Below are 18,387 nucleotides of genomic sequence, written 5' to 3'. Positions count from 1 at the left end.
CAGGTGATACACTGACAACAGGATAAGAAAAGATAACTCCCAACAGTTTGGTCATCTTGACAAAATGTAGCAATGGGAATGTCCACTTGAAAAGGGACTCCCTCAAGGCTCTAACCAACATGGCTATCTACATGATAACCATTATGGGAGCAGAAAAAAGTCCAAATAGCAGCACTCCACCCTGACAGTAATGCCGACCAAGCATGGTACAAATTGAAAGAACGTCCAGTGGAAGCCATACAGATGCATACAGTCATAGAAAACCCATCATGTTTAGTAAAATATAGCTACCCCCACACCTATCCACACTCAGATGGGCTTGCTGAAAGTTCTTAAGTCTTCAGTCGCCAGTCCCCCTCAGAAAAAGGAGGAGGCAAAAGTAGAACATCTGCTTTTATTCCCAATGGCAGAAAGTCTGTATGATCAATATAAGGGGTAGCATCTGATTCCGTCCTCAAAGCACCAAGAATTTGCTTGGTCTCTCAGCACAATCCTTTCAGAGGGAACTTAAAAACAGCTTGAAGATATGGCTGATCATAACCAGATCCAGAAACCACTGGTCTTCTGTGATAGAGCCCTACAACAAGGCACACTAAGAGAAAAGTACAGTTTTGTACCTACCATAAATGTAGATGTTAGAGTGTTCACCCAGCTGCAGTCATCACACTTGGGTTATCCTGTCGTCAGGCGGTCCCGCAGTCGGCCGGAATTCCAAAGTCTTGGTCCGGCGTCGGTTGCTGTCGCCTCTTCCCTGACGTCAGAGCGCCAGGGGTATATATAATGCAACCGAAGCCATTTTCTTCAGTTTTTCTTGCCCCAGATATCAGGTGCCCCCAAAAAGGTGGTCAGAATTAGTACCAAATGGAGTGAACACTGCACAAACACAAAATCCCTTCAGCTATAAACAAATACATCAGTAAGGCATAGAAGAGATTTTTCCAGAAGATCAGAGGGGATGGAGGGAGGGTAACCTGGACTGCAGCAAGGTGAACACTCGAACATCTACATTTATGGTAGGTACAAAACTGTACTATGTTCATCGTGTAACCCTGCTGCAGTCATCACACTTGGGTTGAATCCCAAAGCTAAGGTAGTGGGGTGGTATCATAGAGGGTTAGTGGAGGCAATAAGGCCCTGCAGAACTGCAGTGGCGAAGCCTGCCCTGGACTTAGAGTAAAGAGGTAAGTGATAGTGTTTGGTAAAGGTGTGTACTGAACTCCAAGTTGCAGCTTCTAAAATTTCCTTGGTTGGAAACCCCCTGAGAAAGGCTGTAGAGGTAGCTGTTGCCCTGGTAGAGTGGGATCTAATGGGAGCAAGAACTGGTTTCCCATGATGGGTATAACAGAAATGTATGCAATGACCTATCCATTTAGAAATGGTTTGCTTAGATATAGCCTTCCCTTGAGAAGCTGTAGCATAGGATACAAAGAGCTGGTCAGTTTTTCTGAAAGCCTTAGTTTTGTCCAAGTAGTAACGAAGCTGCCTGTGAATGTCCAAGGAATGCAGGAGTCTCTCACCTTTGTTCTGTGGATTGGGGAAGAAGGTGGGTAAGTGGATGGTTTGATTCAAAGCTACACTGGAAACCACCTTAGGCATGAAGGAAGGATTAGTTTGTAGAGAAACTCTGTCTTGATGAAAAATGAGGAAAGGTTCCACTGCCATTAGTGCCTGTAGCTCTGAGACTCTCCTAGCTGAAGTTATTGCTAGGAGCAGGGCAGTCTTCCATGATAGGAACTGAAGATCTGCAGAGAAAGCTGGTTCAAAGGGAGGTAGTGTTGGTTTTTCCAGAAAAAAGTTGAGGTCCCATGTTGGTGTAGGAGCTCTCCTGGGTGGTCTAATGTTTTTCCCCCCATGAGGAACTGCCTTAGAAGAGGATGTGAAAATAAAGGTGGATCCGTGTTGTAGTGAGCTGAAATAGCTGAAGCACGGATTTTAATTGAGGAAAAGGAAAGTCCTTTGTGCAACATCTCAGCTAAATACTGTAGAATGTGAGGCATGTGAGGCTGAATTGTGTCTTGGCCTTTAGCTTGGTTCCAGGCACAAAACCTTTTCCATTTGTCCGAATAAGCCTTTCTGGTGCTTGGCCTCCTGGCTTCCAGAATAACATCCAGAACTGCTTGTGAAAGAGGAGCTGGTTGGATGTTTAGTTGATTTGCCATGCAGCCAGATTTAAAGTTTTGAGTTGGCTGTGAAGAATCTGTTTGTTTTGTTGTGTGAGCAAATGGGGTATTTGAGGCAATATCCACGGTGGGCTGTGGGCCATATATTTCAATAGCGGGTACCAGTGCTGGCGTGGCCAGTCTGGGGCTATGAGAATCAGTCGTGGTCTCTCCTTTTTGACCTTCAAAAGAACCTTTGTGAGGAGAGGTTATGGAGGGAAGGCATATGCTGTCAGGTTTTTCCAACTGAAAGAGAGAGAGTCCACTTTCCAAGCTTGATGGTGGAAGGTCCTTGTACAAAATTTTGTCAGTTGGTAGTTTTGAGGACTGGCAAACAGGTCTATGTTTGGAAGGCCCCATTTTTGAGTTATCATTGCAAATATTTGTGGATCTAGTTTCCACTCGTGAGGATCTTTGATGTTTCTGCTGAGATCGTCTGCCAATGTGTTCTTCTGTCCTGGCAGGAATTGAGCTTGTAACTGGACTTGGTAGGCCAGAGCTGTGTTCCATAAGATCACTGCTTGCCTGCATAGAGGGTAGGAATGTGTACCCCCTTGTTTGTTTATGTACCACATTACTGTGGTGTTGTCCGTCTTTATTGCAAGTTGTCCTGGAAGTAATAGATCCTTGAAGGCCGTCAGAGCTTTCTGTACAGCTAGCATCTCTTTTTGATTTATGTGCAGATTTCTTTGATCTGCAATCCATAGGCCTTGAATGCATTGTCCTGCCATGTGTGCACCCCAGGCGTAGTCTGAAGCATCTGTTGTGATAGTCTGCCTGGCTGGGGGCAAGGTGAAAGGCTGACCCTTGTTGAGGTGACATGCCTGTGACCACCATAGAAATTCCTGTTGTAGGCAAGGAATGAGAGACATCATTGTGTCCAAGCTGTGGCTGTGTTGAGACCATACGCTTTTTAGGTACCACTGTAATTTCCTCATATGCAGCTTTGCAAATGGTATTATTAGTATGCAAGATGCCATGAAGCCCAAAGCCTGCAGAATTTTTCTTGCAGTTAATTGGGTCTTTGTTGCCATTGTCTTGAAATATTGAGTCAGTTGTAGTTGCTTGTCTGGCGTAAGATAAGCCTTCTGGGCCGTTGTATTCAAGCTGGCACCCAGGAATGTCATTTTTTGTGAGGGTACCAGTTTTGACTTCTTTTCGTTTACTGTGTACCCCAGGCTGTTTAGTAGATGCTTTACAAAGGCCAGATGATATAAGAGAATGTCTTTGCTTTCTGCTTGGATGAGGCAGTCGTCCAGGTATGGATATATTTGAATTCCTCTTTGTCTGCAGTATGCAATTACTAGTGCCAGGCATTTTATGAAAACTCTGGGCCCAGTAGAGAAGCCAAAGGGCAGTGCAGAGAATTGGTAATGGGTTGAACCTGCAATGAAACGGAGGTATCTTCTGCAACATTGTCTGATAGGGACATGCAGGTATGCCACCTTGAGGTCCAACGTTACTAGCCAGGCTTCCTTGCCCAACATGGGAAGTAGCGGCTGTAGTGTTAGCATCTTGAATTTGGGTACTTGTAAGTATTTAGAATTGAAAGGTCCAGAATTGGTCTCCAGGCATTGTCCTTTCTGGGCACTAGAAAAAGTCTTGAGTAAAATCCTTGACCTTGCTCTCGAGTATGTACCAGCTGAATGGCTCTCATGTCCATGAGAGCTGTAATTTGCTTTTGTGCCTCTGCTCATTGATTTTGTGGCAGGTTTGGCATTCCTCTTTTCATTGGCAAGGTGTGAAAGTAGAATCTGTATCCTTGTAAAATTATGTCTAGGACCCATTTGTCCTTTGTGACTATCTGCCAGTTGTCTGCAAAAAGTGCGAGTTTTCCCCCCAAGGGGGCTGCCAAGAGAGTATTGCTTGGCCAGATGAGGTGCAAGTCATTGAGTTTGCCTTCTGGTGGATTGAGACCTGTCTTCTCCTCCCTTCTGTGTTGCAGTGCCCCATTGGCGAGGTTTATACTGGGCTTGTGGTTGTCCTCTGCCCCTTGGGCGTCTGTATTTACCCCTCTGTGGTCTTCAAAGTGGCTGGAAAGGACCAATTTTTTGTTGGCCAGTTTCTGCTGAAGCGAGGGGGTTGTACTTGTAGGAAATCTTTGACTGTCTGCACAGATTTTGCCTTATCTTCCATTTTCTTTAAAACTTCTTCTGCTTTAACTCCAAAAAGGACATGCTGCTGTAAGGGAGCATCTAGTAGTTTTGCTTTAACATGATCAGGCAGAGTTTGTCCCTTTAACCAAGCATGCCTATGTATAACAGACCCAGTGACAGCTGCTCTGCAGGAAGCCTCCAAAGAATCAAACCCACATTGTAAGGTATGTTTGTCCACCTGCTCAGTGGCGTGCAACAGTTCGAGTACTTCTTTCAATTCAGATTGTTGAGGGAGAGTGGTTATTCTTTGCTTTAACTGAGAGATTAGAAATTGCTGATACTTAAGCATATGAAACTGACAATTCAGTGCCCTCATAACTAGTGTGGCTGAGGTGTAAACCTTTTTCCCCCACCTGTCCAGTGCTCTGGAATCCCTCTCAGATGGCACTGGGTTTTTAGCCATAGAAGCCTTAGCCCCCCTTGGGACCCTGGGAGATAGTCTATGGGTCAGATACTGGGCTTTTGTAAAGAAATTTGTGGGAATCAGGCACTCTGTAGTATCTGTCAGGCTTAGCAGGAGGAAGAGAGTCTGGGTTGAAACTGGAATCTAAATAGACATCATCCACAATGTCCAAAACTGGTGGGATGGCAAGTGGTCTGTGTTGGGGGAGTAAAAGAAACTCTCTGAGCCTTTTCTTTGAATCAGAGTAGTCTTGACCTTCCCAGTGAAAATGTTCCCTCATAGTGTGTAAAGCCTCCCCAAAGGAGTAGTCTTCAGGAGGAGAAGCTAAGGGAATAGAGTACTCAGCATCAGAATCTTCATAAGGAGAGAAGGAATAGTCTTGGTCCTCAGAGGAGTCTGAAGAAATGGACATTTGCTCAGAGGAAGCAAATTCTTCCTCTTGTCTAGGCCTTTTGTCAGGAGGGGGCTGTGAACCCCTGATTAGAGAAATCAAATCTTCAGCCATTTTGAGCATCTGTTTCTTAGGCATAGGGCCTTGAACAGGAGACTGAAGTGCAGTCCTTTTAGTTTTAGAAGAAGGAGTCTTCGACTTAGAAAACGTTTTAATGGTGAAAGTCATCAGTCTGAAAACGCCTTCAGTAACTGATGGTGTTTCTGCAGCACCGACATCTTTTGAAGCAAAGTCGTCGGAAGGGCCTGAAGTAAAAGGCTGCATCGGCCTAGTACATTCCATCAAGATATCCGTAGCGGTCTCGGGTTCCAGATCTGCGGTAGTCAGGGGCTGCGTCGGTGCCTCACTGAGGACCGGAGAACCGGGTACCGGATCAGCCGAGGCCTCGGAATCTGGCTTAGGCCTGGGCTGCCTGTCCTTATCCCTGCGTTTTTTGTGCACGCCAGTAGTCGGTTGCTCCAACGGCATGTTGTAGTTAAATTTCCTACCGAAGTAGTGTCGTGCAAAATCAAAGCGTCTTTTAATGCTACGCTTATTAAACCTAGCACAAAACCGACAAGAAGTGACGTCGTGGTCTGGGCCTAGGCAAGGTATGCAATAAGAATGAAAATCCTTATGAGGTATTTGCTTCCCACAAGAAATACAATTGTTAACGTTTTCTGACATCAGTCTGAGGCAAGAAAAGTTTCCCCAATGGGGTACTTAGCTTTATAGAAGACTTCGGTCTGAAATTCGAATTCGAAAATCTCAGGAGTCAGCCGACCGGCACTTGCAAAGTGCTTCTGCTTCGGGCACCGCGCGGCAAGAAAGACTGAAGAAAATGGCGTCGGTTGCATTATATATACCCCTGGCGCTCTGACGTCAGGGAAGAGGCGACAGCAACCGACACCGGACCAAGACTTTGGAATTCCGGCCAACTGCGGGATCGCCTGACGACAGGATAACCCAAGTGTGATGACTGCAGCAGGGTAACACGATGAACATCTCCACATCATCACTCCATCAGGCAATTTTAGAACATAGTTAGGATTGTGACTGCTTAGTTAGCAGACTCGATCTTGAGAAACTAGGTCAGCAAAAGATGGGGTAACGTTTGAGAGTCTTCTGTGGTCTAATGAGAAGGCTTATTCTTCATACAGTTGGATGGGTCTAGATAAGGGAGATGCACAGAAAGCTGAAGAGGGCTATCTGAGGTCATGCACCAGATTCTGGGAAGGCTGACTGATTAAAATCCGACAGTTTAGGACAGACTATTAAGGCAATGAGCTTTATCCAGTACTCCTGGGTTTGATTCTCATTCTCCATTTGCCTTGTGTATGAATCTGAACAGGATAATTTAAGCAGACTGCTCCTGCACCTCAACTCAGATGAAAAAATAAATGAATGCAAAACATACAGGTGTAGTGTGTGTGTGTGTGTGCATACATATCTCAAACATCCACAATGCTTTCTTACTAAAAAAATAAAGGGCCTAAATCATAAAAGCTGTGCAGACCATCTCAAAGCCTTGTCCCTCTTTTCTGTGTCATATAAGCTACTGAGAGACAATCTCTGCTTCTCATATAATGCTTTAACAAACCCTGTAGTGTCAGAACTACTACACAGTAACAAATCCAGTGAAGACAAATGCAGATCTAAATCTCTTTTGCAACATAACTAGAACATGCCGGAAGGATAGATGTGTATCAAAGAGAAAAACAGTAGTTTACGTGAAGGACAAGATGAATCTAAACAAAAGTACTTCTCTTACACTATTCAAATGTGATCAGGATGAATGGATGGGTAGCCCCAAATTTACTCCTCATTTAGCACCCTTGTCCATAATGTATAGGGGCAACATGTAAATGTTCTGCACATCTGAGTTATTTGTACTCCAAATATAATCATTAAAAACGTCAGTGGATTATATGGCTAGGATTCTAAAGATCCTCATGCATCAAATGCCTAGTAAATACCTATGAATCTATATTTTATAGACACACACACATATATATATATATATATATATATATCTACATATATATATATATATATATTTTTCACTAATTCATCAACTTTCAATTCATTCACTTTCATTCATTTCACTGACACCATTTCATTCATCATTCACATTCATTTCATTCAAAGTTTAAATACTGACAAATTATTACAAAGTAAAAATTTACCCCCCCCCTTCCCCACCGTAGCACCCCTGAGTTTAGAATATAGGGCAGGGTGTAGGTGAGCCCCCCAGTGTGGGTTGCGGGGGCAGGGTCCCACTTACCACTTACTTTTCTATTATAAGAAAATATCATATGAAATGAAGTGGGGCTGCACCCCACACCCCTCTGTGGGGGGTTTCCCCACCCCACCCCTAACTATATATTCTAACTCAGGGTCGCACTACAGTGGGCATATTCCATTTACTTTGTAATAATAGTTGTCAGTGAAATGAACTTTCAGTGAAATGAAGTTTCAGTGAAATGAATTTCAGTGAAATGGTAATGAAGGTCAGTGAATTGAAAGTTCAGTGAATTGAAGTGAACCATATATATACATGTATATATATATATATATATATATATATATATATATATATATATATATATATATATATATATATATATATATATATATATATATATATATATATATATATACATATACACACACACACACACACACACACACACACACACACACACACACACACACACACACACACACCACCACCACCACAAACATATATACAATATAGACTTACTTTCCTTTATTAAGCATCACATTGAGGTGCTACTAAGTTTATGCAAAGCATCAATCTCAGTGCATGCAAAAGTCTAAAAACAAAATTAAAAAGAAAACTGTTTTTTGCAAAGAGGCAAGCCCCCCTGCACCCCACACAACCCCTACTAATTATATATTCTAATTCTGAGATCACACAATTCTCTGGGAAAGGGCAAATTCCCCAAACTCGAGAACTGCCCAAGCTGCGACTTACTGACAGGTTTCGACCATCTGTTTAGTCAACCAAATTTTGCCTGCTAAACAGATGTCAACAAAAGTGCTGTTTGACAAAAGCAGCGCTTTACATGTGTATGTATACAGTGTGTGCATGCATGCACTTATAAATAGGAGACATATTTAATAATACAGGTAGTCAATGCCATTACAGACGACAGAATGTCAGCTGATTGCATATTACCAGCTTTATGTGCGATACTGCAGAAGAGCTGGAATCATGGAACTTTTCCTTTTCCCACTATAGTGCAGTCTCAGTTAGTACATATAACTAGCAAGGGGTGTGCAGAGGGAGTGGAGGGTGCTGCAGGACAGTTTACCCTGCTGCTGCTGCAAAAAAGAAGTTTAATATGTTTTACTTTGCTTTTCAATGAGTTGAGCTTCAAACAGCTCTGCACGATATACTGTAGTTCAATTTTTGTTTTCTGTTCAATTGTCTATAATACTGTCATATACATACATTATACATACATATACAAATGTATATATCTACACACACAGAGTTATATATGGAAATCAAGCTGCGACTCACAGAACCACAGCTCATCAAAATTAACTCATCAAATCCCAATCCAGCAAAAGTTGTGAAAGGGCTGCCACTCAAGTGTGTCCTGAATTAAAAAAAAAACACCTTTGTTAACATTAGTTAACATTTTTTCAATCATCTTATACAGCACTGAATATTAATTTGAAGCAGTGGTGATTCACTAACATCTTCCAGTGCAGTGACCATCTCAAGAAAAATTCTGAATTGCAAAGCATGAGCAGAAGCAAGCAGCCATGATTTGTACACATCGCTAATGATCACATGAAGTTTACAAACTGTACCAGTCAACATTTAAAATACTAAATGCTAACTATAGTTTTACATTTAAGTAGGTAACTTTTTCTGTCAGTATCTACTTTGTTTACTCTGTCAAAGTCAGATTCTTTAACTAGACTATTACTTTAACAAAAGAATAAGTAAAACCACAGTATCAGGATGCTTCTAGGAATATGTACATTTACAAAGACATGAAAAACTACCAACTATTCCTGTGAAAAAATTTTCATATTCAAATCTTCTTGTCTACATCTGGGTGGCGTAGTGGTTAGTGTTTCCGCTTCACAGCAAGAGGTTCCCCAATTCGATTCTAGGTGGGAGGTGCCTTCTGTACAGAGTCTGCACGTCCTCCCTGTGTTTTCATGGGTTTCCTTTGGGTCCTGCAGTTTCTGCCAATATTCCAAAGATATGCAGTAGGTGGATTTGGCACCCTTAATTAGCCATAGGTGTGAATGTGCTTGTGAGTGTCTGGTGTAAGAACTACCACAGCAGATTTAGCCAGCCAGCAGTGTAAACCTTGCCTCTAGATGATGGTTCCTGAAGGAAATACATTCTGATCCCATGTGCAAAAATGGGAAAAAAGGGGATGTGCACAGATGGATAGATGGACAAGGGTTATCAAACACAGAATTAGAGTTTTAGATACAAGAACCCACAGGTGAATAACAGAAGAAATCAGAAATAAATTTTCAAATGGCAATGATTTATCCTTCCATTTGTCAAGTGTGACTTTAATAACTTTTTTATTTTTGCTTTCTACTTACTGTGACAGGCTCTCTGGTGCAAGGCTTGCAGGCCCTGAAAGCTGAAGAAGCTGAAGGCTGTCAGCTGGAGTTGAAACAAATGTAGTCTTTCCCTCTGCAAAAGGCATTCTGCACAGAAAACTGTGATCTGTAACAAATGCATAAATATATTTCTCAGAAAATAGAAAGAAGGCCCATTTTGATATCAGCAACGCATTGTAATCTAAGTTATATGTTTCAAATGTATGTCTTAAAAGTAAACTCAGACAACCAAAAGCCACTCTGTTCTTATCTCAGGTCCATCCCCTCCAGCACCCCTGCAGCTAATCAAATACAAGGTTGTCTGTGTCACTGTCAGGGGAGAGGCTTTACTGCATCATGAACTTCAATGGGAAAATGTTTTTAAGGTCACATAATTTACAAAAAAAAATAAAATTTATACAGAAATAAGCAGCGGTTTAGGTCTGATATTTCAAAAATATTGCACATTTATATTTGGATACCTTTTATATTCACTACCCTGAGCAAAGCTGATAGCTGTATTTGTTTCAAAACTGAATGTTTTGAAATGTTACAGTTCATTACTTCCTAATGGCTATTCTGACAATCTGACCCCATATGACGGTCTCTTTTAAAAAGTTCGGAACAGGAAATTTGGTAGTCAGCCACATGTTCATAATGTCCAGAAGTAGTTGGTAGGCATGCAGTTCAAAAGACTACTGAAAAGCAAACTTCAATTTTTTTTCTGCGTTATTTTTGGCTCCGTGTCTGATGACCAACAAGCCCATTTTATCCTCCTCTTGTGTGACTTCATCCAAAGTCAAGGTGGGAGCTAAGGGTGAGTATTTTTCAAGCAGCCATGAGGGTACTTTATGCTCTTGTGCACAACTCAACAAGGAGAGCACTCTGAATGGCACAATCCTGCCCTATTTAATGCTGGGTAGAGGGACAAGAGATATGCATTACTGATGTTGCTTACCACTCTCTTTCCACATTGGATATGCATTTCCTCACACTGTTTCTGAAGGCTACCACTAATGGTGGCTTGGTAACCCACTTTATCCCAGTCTGTCAAATCTGTACTGCCGTACATCCTTCAGAGGATAATGGAAGTGTACATAGCTGCCCCCCCACCCCAGAATGGGTGTACCCACTGTCCCTTCCACTGTTGCCAAACACCCAAGCTGTTGTTGAAGGCTGTCTGGGTTGTAGTCAGGGCTTTATTCCACTATGCCACTGGTGCTGAAGAAGAGCCTAGACCACCTTCTCAAATGCCTCAGAGTACTCACTGCAAACGAGAAGATATGCATGTCTTTTCACTGCAAGAATTCATTCATTATGTGCTGAAATTAGGAATAAACATTTCCAGTAGTCACTGACTCGATTCCACTGGTTTCCAAGTTGCTACTGTGCTTTCCTCATATGACGTCCGGAACAATGTAGGATGCAAGAAGATATGTTCCCCCACTGCTTTCAGAAACTGCCTTGCTGGGGTCTTTATTGGACAACAAAGTCCATAATGACTGCTTGAATTTCTATTTGCTTGTGCTAAGTTAGGAAAACTTTGATTAGAACTAAACCTGTGACTACCCCTACAAAACTTACTGATGACTGAATCAGAAAAGACTTCTCATAGTTTAATGTCATATAAAGAGACAGGCACAGTATGTACTACCTGTTAGATATATAGTTCTCTTGTATTTGCCACTAGATAATCATCCATAGCAGAAGACAGTAATGTTTTGCCTTTCCATTTATCTGTGCAAAAACAAGAGGTAAACAACTAGTAAATATTATGCATAATCCAGACAAAAGAACTAAAAACTGAAACTGGTGCCTGCTACTTGAAATCTGATGAACTTAATGTGGGTAGATTGCTGGAACATGTAGGTAAGCATCTTCCACAACCAGAGCTGTCATTATAAGAATTTTGCTCTGTGAGAGTAGTACAATTTTCAGAGTTACCATCATGAAATATTCTGGATTTTGAAGGTGCTTGATTCTGATGGAGCAGAAATAATCTTTAAGTGCTATCTTTCTTGAATACTAGAAATACTATGTAATAAACGTCTCCGATGTAAAGCTGCCTTATTTAACAAAAGATGATCCATTTGTGAAGGGTAACAGATTTCTACCAATGATCTAGTTCTCCATTTCATAAAGTGCAAAATGGCAAAATCGATCTTGTGCTTTAGAATAATTTATTATGGAATAAAATACAGACCTGGTTCACTTGGCAGTGCTGGCAGTTTTGTTTGCATACCATATTTTTGGAGATATGTACTACCTTCAAGGTTTCAGTAGTTAAATGCACGTTTTTTTTTTTCTGATTTATAAATTTACAGGGACTGACCAATGCATTCATCCAACTGAAATCTGAATACTGCTAAGGTTCTACATTGTGTAATGTACAGGGGAAGCTTGTTTCAGAGTAGAGAACAGTGCTGGGTGGCAAATGTATCCGTGAATTGGAACTCGTTAATATACTGTCACAGAAACAGATCTTTAGAATAGCCACTAAACTAGGATTTTTTTCTTTTTGTGGAAAAGGAAGTTGCAGACAGCAGGGTGTCACACGGCAATACCCCTTCAACCTCTTAGAGCAAGAAATCTGGACAAAGTCATAAATAACAGGGGGACAAAGGGCAAAAAATAGGGACACTTTTTAAATATTGCTAGAATAACAGGTTTTGCATTAGCATGACCATCCAAAGTTCTACAGTATCCTAATTGCTTTTGCTTGATTGATTTAGATATATAATATTTGCTGGCTTCTGATCTGTGCTGAAAAGTGCTATTTTTTTGTGCTGTAAGTGCTATTTTTCCACCACCCTTATTCCTGCTGTTAAATATATATTTGATCTGTGATACTCCTCCCCATCTAGTGTCTTTAGCTCATTCTACCTAATACAGAGAGGAAAAAGTATGCACTTTATTCATCTGCTTTTACTGTATTTGTGTTTTTTCCTACTTTATTACTTATTTTGCTCTTGCTGCCTGTTCTTAAAAGTACTTAACAGCATTTATTCTTCTGCATTTATTACTGCTTGTTAGCAGCCGATTAACAGTTATTCTAAGCCTTTGGATTACACACTTGGCCTTCAGACCAGTTGTTTCACATTAAGAAGGTTTTTGGACTGCACTGTTGCGGCAGGATAGGTAGCTTTCATCCCTCTAAATTGGGAGTTGCTGATTGAAGGCTTAGTGTCTGTTATTCTAAAGTGTATTAGTTCTGGTTTAAGCACTTGGGCTTTGGGCCAGTTTTTTTACATTAAGAAGGTGTGGTCTGCACTCTGGCGGGAGACTGGATTCTGCCCTTCCGAGCTGGGAATTTCTGGTCACAGGCTTATTGTGCCTGCTTATTTGAACAGTTTCTTTCTGAAATTGGTGCGCCTTGTTGCTGTAGCATAGAGCAGATTCAGGCCTGCTGAATATAGCTTTGTTTGTATAACTTGAGCACTGAGATCCAGACCATTTTTCTTTGGAGAAGGTTCCCCTGCACCTTAGCAGCAGGAGTGTGCAGTTAGAACTTGTATGATTGAATACTGCTGGAACAGGGCTCAGTTTTGAGCATTTTTCTGGTTAATTGAATAACTTGTTTAAATCAGTTTGTTAGTTTTCTATTGTTTTTATATATGTATATATATATATATATATATATATATATATATATATATATATATATATATATATATATATATAAATTGCACTTTATTCATCTGCTTTCACTGTATTTGTGTTTCTTCCTACTTTATTACTAGAGGCATTGACTACAACTCTGATCTGAGATATATAACAATAAGTATCCTTTTCTGTGCATTTGAAGTGTTTTCTTGATTGTATCTGCTTTATTTTCTGAAAAAAAAAAAATATATATATATATATATATATATATATATATATATATATATATATATATATATATATACTTGTTTCCTGCCTTTCTAAGCTAGTATAGTCCAGTTTTCAGGTTAAGTGCTGAATTCAGGGCTGTGTTACAAATCTCTGTGTTTGCCCATACCTTACCTGGATAGAAGGAAGTTTCTCTGTTCACCTTTGAGAGAGGGGAGCTTTGAGCAGCCTATCTGTCCCTGGAGGAGTGGTTTTAGCCCAGAAATTAGTAGTTTATTGGCCATTTTGGGCCAATTTCTATCTCTTTCATTTCCCTGCTATAAATACCACATTTGGCCGGTTTTGGTGCCGGGCAGCACTGGTTAGCTAGGGTATAACTATTACCACAGAGTCTCCTCTTTAATTTTTCCCTTAGAAGCAGACAAACTTTCAACTTAAGCACTCAAGCATTCATTTCTCAGCCCAGCACTTGCTCAAAACTCATAGCAAGCACTTATAGACCCTCCTATACTGTACAGAAGGACAAGGCTCTCTATTTGACCTTACCAGCCATTCAGTAAAACAGTTCACTGTACCTATTCCAGGCATGTCCAAAGGGCAGTTTCAGATGCACACTCCATTCCAACTGGTGAATCTGGGCATTTTGAGGCAATGTTACAACTGCCTCATGTACACAGACAACCCTCTCCTCCTACCACCAAACACCAATACATGCGAGAGATGCAATTATACAGCCAAACTGGAGGCTAAGCTCTCTCAACCCAAGGCTGGATCAGACAGTCAAGAGGAGAAGGGAAATACTTGCATCACACCACCAGTCTCACAAAGACCCATTAAACCAGCACCGACAAAGAACACACACAAATACATAAAAACACACTCAGAGGCTCTAAATAAAAATCTGCAAAAGCAACAGAGACCTCCAAAGCAGACATCCAAGCAACCTCCATCCCCCAACATAAACCATGAAACACATACTTCACAAAACCAGTGTGCCATGCAATCACAGCCCTTAAGGCAAAATAACATACCCAACATACTAGTAATAGGTGACTCTATAGTCAGGCACAATGACGTCCCACTCACTAGGCTGAATAAGGAGAAGGTTACTGTTAGCTGCCTGCCGGGTGCCAGGATTCGCCACATAACACAAGCACTCAGGTCACTCCAGAACAAGTACAAATACGACTCTGTCATTGTCCATTTTGGTGTTTATAACCTGAGCCATACCTCCCTGCACTACAAGAAAAGAGACATGGAAAAGCTCTCTGATCACGTAGCCCAGGCTGGTATGACCCTGACCCTGAGTAGCATCCTGCCCTCACCAAGAATGATACCACGGTATAAAAAAAAAATTAACAATTTCAACAATTGGCTAAGTTTCTGGTGTCATTCAAAAGGGATTCAGTGTCTGTCCACCTGGGATGACATGCTCGACAAGCCACGCTGCTTTGCTAGAGACAGCTTGCACCTGTCACCCTTAGCCTTTCGAATACTGGCCAAGGCTCATGCCACCCCATAGTGCCTTTTTTAGGCAAGGCTCAAAAGACAAACCCACCACCATAAACAATAGCACAAGTAACAAAAAACTGAGGGTAATGCTACTCAATGCCAGAAGTCTAAACCTCAAAATGCACGCACTCGAGGCACTCCTCAGTATGGAGAAAATCGATATATGTGCAGTAAGAGAAACCTGGTTTAAGGCTCCAGAGTGCACCCCAGCACTACCAGGCTACAACTCATACAATACATTTCGGCCACAGAACCCAGACCGAAATACAAAAGGTGGGGGCGTATCCATATTCATCAAGAATACCCTCACCTCCAGGTTAGTGGCACAGCACGATGCTTCAGAGATCATCCACGTGCAACTAACAATGGGCAAAACTGAAATTCAAACTGTAGCTTGCTACAGATCACCAATCATGTCCCAGGACCCCCATTCCACATTTCTGGAAACACTGGAAAATATAAAGGTCTTACCAAACACCCTAATATTGGGTGATTTCAATTACCCAAACATTAACTGGGAGAACTACTCAAGTACTAACTCCCTTGCCCAAAATTTCCTAGAATTTATAAATTCAAACGTCCTGGATCAACTGGTCAACACGTCCACCAGAGGTGACAACATATTGGACCTGATCATCACCAACATGGGCGACCGGTGCTCCACACCGGAGGTCAACCCCTTGCTGGTTAGATCTGACCATAAACAAATCACTTTGGATACCCACATTCCGCCCCCAACCCCGGACAAGAAAACCACCGTGAAAAACTTTTCAAAAGCAAACTTCACGTTACTTAAGGTCAAGGTGGAAAGTTTCAAAGCACCATGCTAAAGGATAACGCTGTCCAAGCTGCAAAATCCTTTACTAATGCATTCTACGGGCACCTACAAGAATGCATGAGTTGTGCTATCCCCAAGCAAAACCAAGACTCACTCCTCCATGAAAAGGAAACTAGTCGGGTGGACTCCTGCCATAAACAAGCTATACAATAGAAGAAGGAAACTAGTACACAAAAGAGTAAAATCTCAACAGGTGAAGACATCCCTGATCAGTATCAGCAAGAAACTTCAATCCCTCATAAAATCATCCAAGGTGAGAAAAACTGCCAAGGACTCCAAAGATAACCACAAGGCATTCTTTAGCTATGTCAAGAATCTAAGTGGCAATGCTCAGATCTGCTCAGAGTTGGTGCAGAATGGCACAAAATACACTGAACCAACCGATATCCCCGACATCCTGGCAGACAGGTTCAGCGCAAACTTCACCCCCCTCTCACCCTCAAAAGGGCCCATAACCATACCAAAAGAATGTAGAGCCCCTGAAATCACAGACACTCAGGTTAAAACAGCCCTCTCCAAAGCCAAACACACAGAATCAATGGGACCGGACGGTGTCCCGGGCTGCGTCCTACACAAGCTCAAAGACGAACTAACCCCTCACCTAAACACACTGTTCAAACTCAGCCTTTCCACAGACTAGGTACACACAGAGTGGCGCACAGCAAAGTACAGTTGTGTACACTTACCATAAATGTAGATGTTCAAGTGTATTCACTGTTGCAGTTATTACATTTGGGTTATCTGCTTGCAGGTAGCCCTCAGTCGGCCTGATTAACAAAGTCTTGGGTCCTGCATTGGTTGCTGTCCCTTCTTCCATGACGTCAGGTCATCAGGGGTATAAAACATGCAGCCGATGCCATTACATCACTTTTTTGCCCCATTTTTCAGGTGCCTCCCTAATGGGGGGTAATTAAATATAAAAGTACAATGATACATCTCCAGCAAAAAAAGCAAATACGCTAAAAAGGCTTTTAAGCATAGTACAAAAAAGTAGAGGTATAGCCAAAAGAAGATAGGGGCTGGAGGGAGGGTAACCAGGACTGCAACAGTGAATACAATCGAACATCTACATTTATGGTAAGTGTACACAACTCTACTATGTTCTTCGTGTTTCACTGTTGCAGTCATTACATTTGGGTAGATTCCCAAAGCTATGGTTGGGAGGAGGAATTTAGATAGCAATAGGACCAGCTATAAGGCCCTGCAAGACTGTAGTGGCAAAGCCAGCTCTGGATTTAAAGAAAATTGTCAAATGATAATGCTTGGTGAAAGTATGCACAAAACTCCAGGTAGCAGCTTCTAGGATGTCCCTGGTAGGGACGCCTCTGAGAAAGGCTGTAGAGGTAGATGCAGCCCTGGTGGAGTGAGGTCTGATCCCCTTGGGGATAGGTTTTCCATGGTGCTTATAGCAGAAATAAATGCAATGGCCTATCCATTTAGAAATGGTTTGCTTTGAAATAGTCTTCCCCTCTGCCCCTGCAGCAAATGCCACCAGCAGTTCTTCAGATTTCCTTTGAGGTTTAGTCCTGTCCAAGTAGAATCTAAGTTGTCTGTGCACATCTAAGGAATGCAGTATCCGTTCCCCTTTGTTCTGTGGACTGGGGAAGAAGGTTGGCAAATAAATAGACTGATTAGGAGCTACACTGGATACCACCTTGGGAATGAAGGATGGATTGGTTCTGAGGGACACCCTGTCCGCATGAAAGATGATGAAAGACTCCACTGCCATTAGGGCCTGTAATTCAGATACCCTTCTAGCTGAAGTGATTGCTAAAAGGAAAGCCATTTTCCAAGAAAGAAACTTTAAGTCTGCAGTAGCAGCTGGCACAAAAGGAGGTAGAGTGAGTTTCTCCAAAACAAAGTTAAGGTCCCAGGCTGGGGTTGGAGCTCTCCTGGGTAGTCTCAAATTTTTGGCTCCTCTGAGGAACTGCTTGAGCAGTGGATGAGAGAAGAGGGGAGGTTCTGTGCTATAATGATCTGAAATGGATGAGGCATGGATTTTAATGGAGGAAAAAGACAGGCCCTTGTGAAGCATCTCAGTTAAGTATTGTAAAATCTGAGGTAAATTGTGTGCTGCTGTGCTCATCCCTTGAGATTGGTTCCAGGCACAGAATATTTTCCATTTTTCAGCATAAGATTTTCTAGTACTAGGCCTTCTTGCCTCAAATGATATCCATCACAGGTTTACTGAGGGATGGTAGGGGAGAGATTATGTAATTAGCCAGGCTGCAAGGTTCAGTGTTAGAAGCTGAGGGTGCAGAATCTGGTTCTCCTGTTGAGACAACAGGGAAGGAGTCTGCGGCAGGTGCCATGAGGACAATCATGACACACTACGCAGGAGGGGGTACCAGTGTTGGTGTGGCCAGTCTAGAGCAATCAAAATCATCCTTGGTTTGTCCCGTTTGATTTTTAGTAGTACTTTGGAAAGCAGAGGCAGAGGGGGGAAGGCATAG

At 41.9% G+C, this 18,387-nt stretch overlaps 1 protein-coding gene across 4 annotated transcripts in view; it reads right to left on the bottom strand.

Annotated features, from left to right (window-relative positions):
• TP53BP1 (tumor protein p53 binding protein 1) overlaps positions 1-18,387 on the bottom strand; it is a 1,265,047-nt gene that overhangs the window by 850,293 nt on the left and 396,367 nt on the right. For all 4 annotated transcript variants that reach the window (XM_044077533.1, XM_044077532.1, XM_044077535.1 and 1 more), the window contains exon 9: positions 9,754-9,880. In XM_044077533.1, coding sequence (XP_043933468.1) covers positions 9,754-9,880 — 127 coding nt within the window. The remainder of the gene's footprint in view (positions 1-9,753; positions 9,881-18,387) is intronic.

Source organism: Protopterus annectens, chromosome 7.part0 (genome assembly GCF_019279795.1).
Source record: "Protopterus annectens isolate FY-2018-M chromosome 7.part0, PAN1.0, whole genome shotgun sequence".
In the NCBI taxonomy this organism is placed as follows: Eukaryota; Metazoa; Chordata; order Ceratodontiformes; family Protopteridae; genus Protopterus; species Protopterus annectens.
The sequence above is the reverse complement of the archived record's forward strand: the minus strand, read 5'-3'. Positions and strand labels throughout refer to the sequence as shown.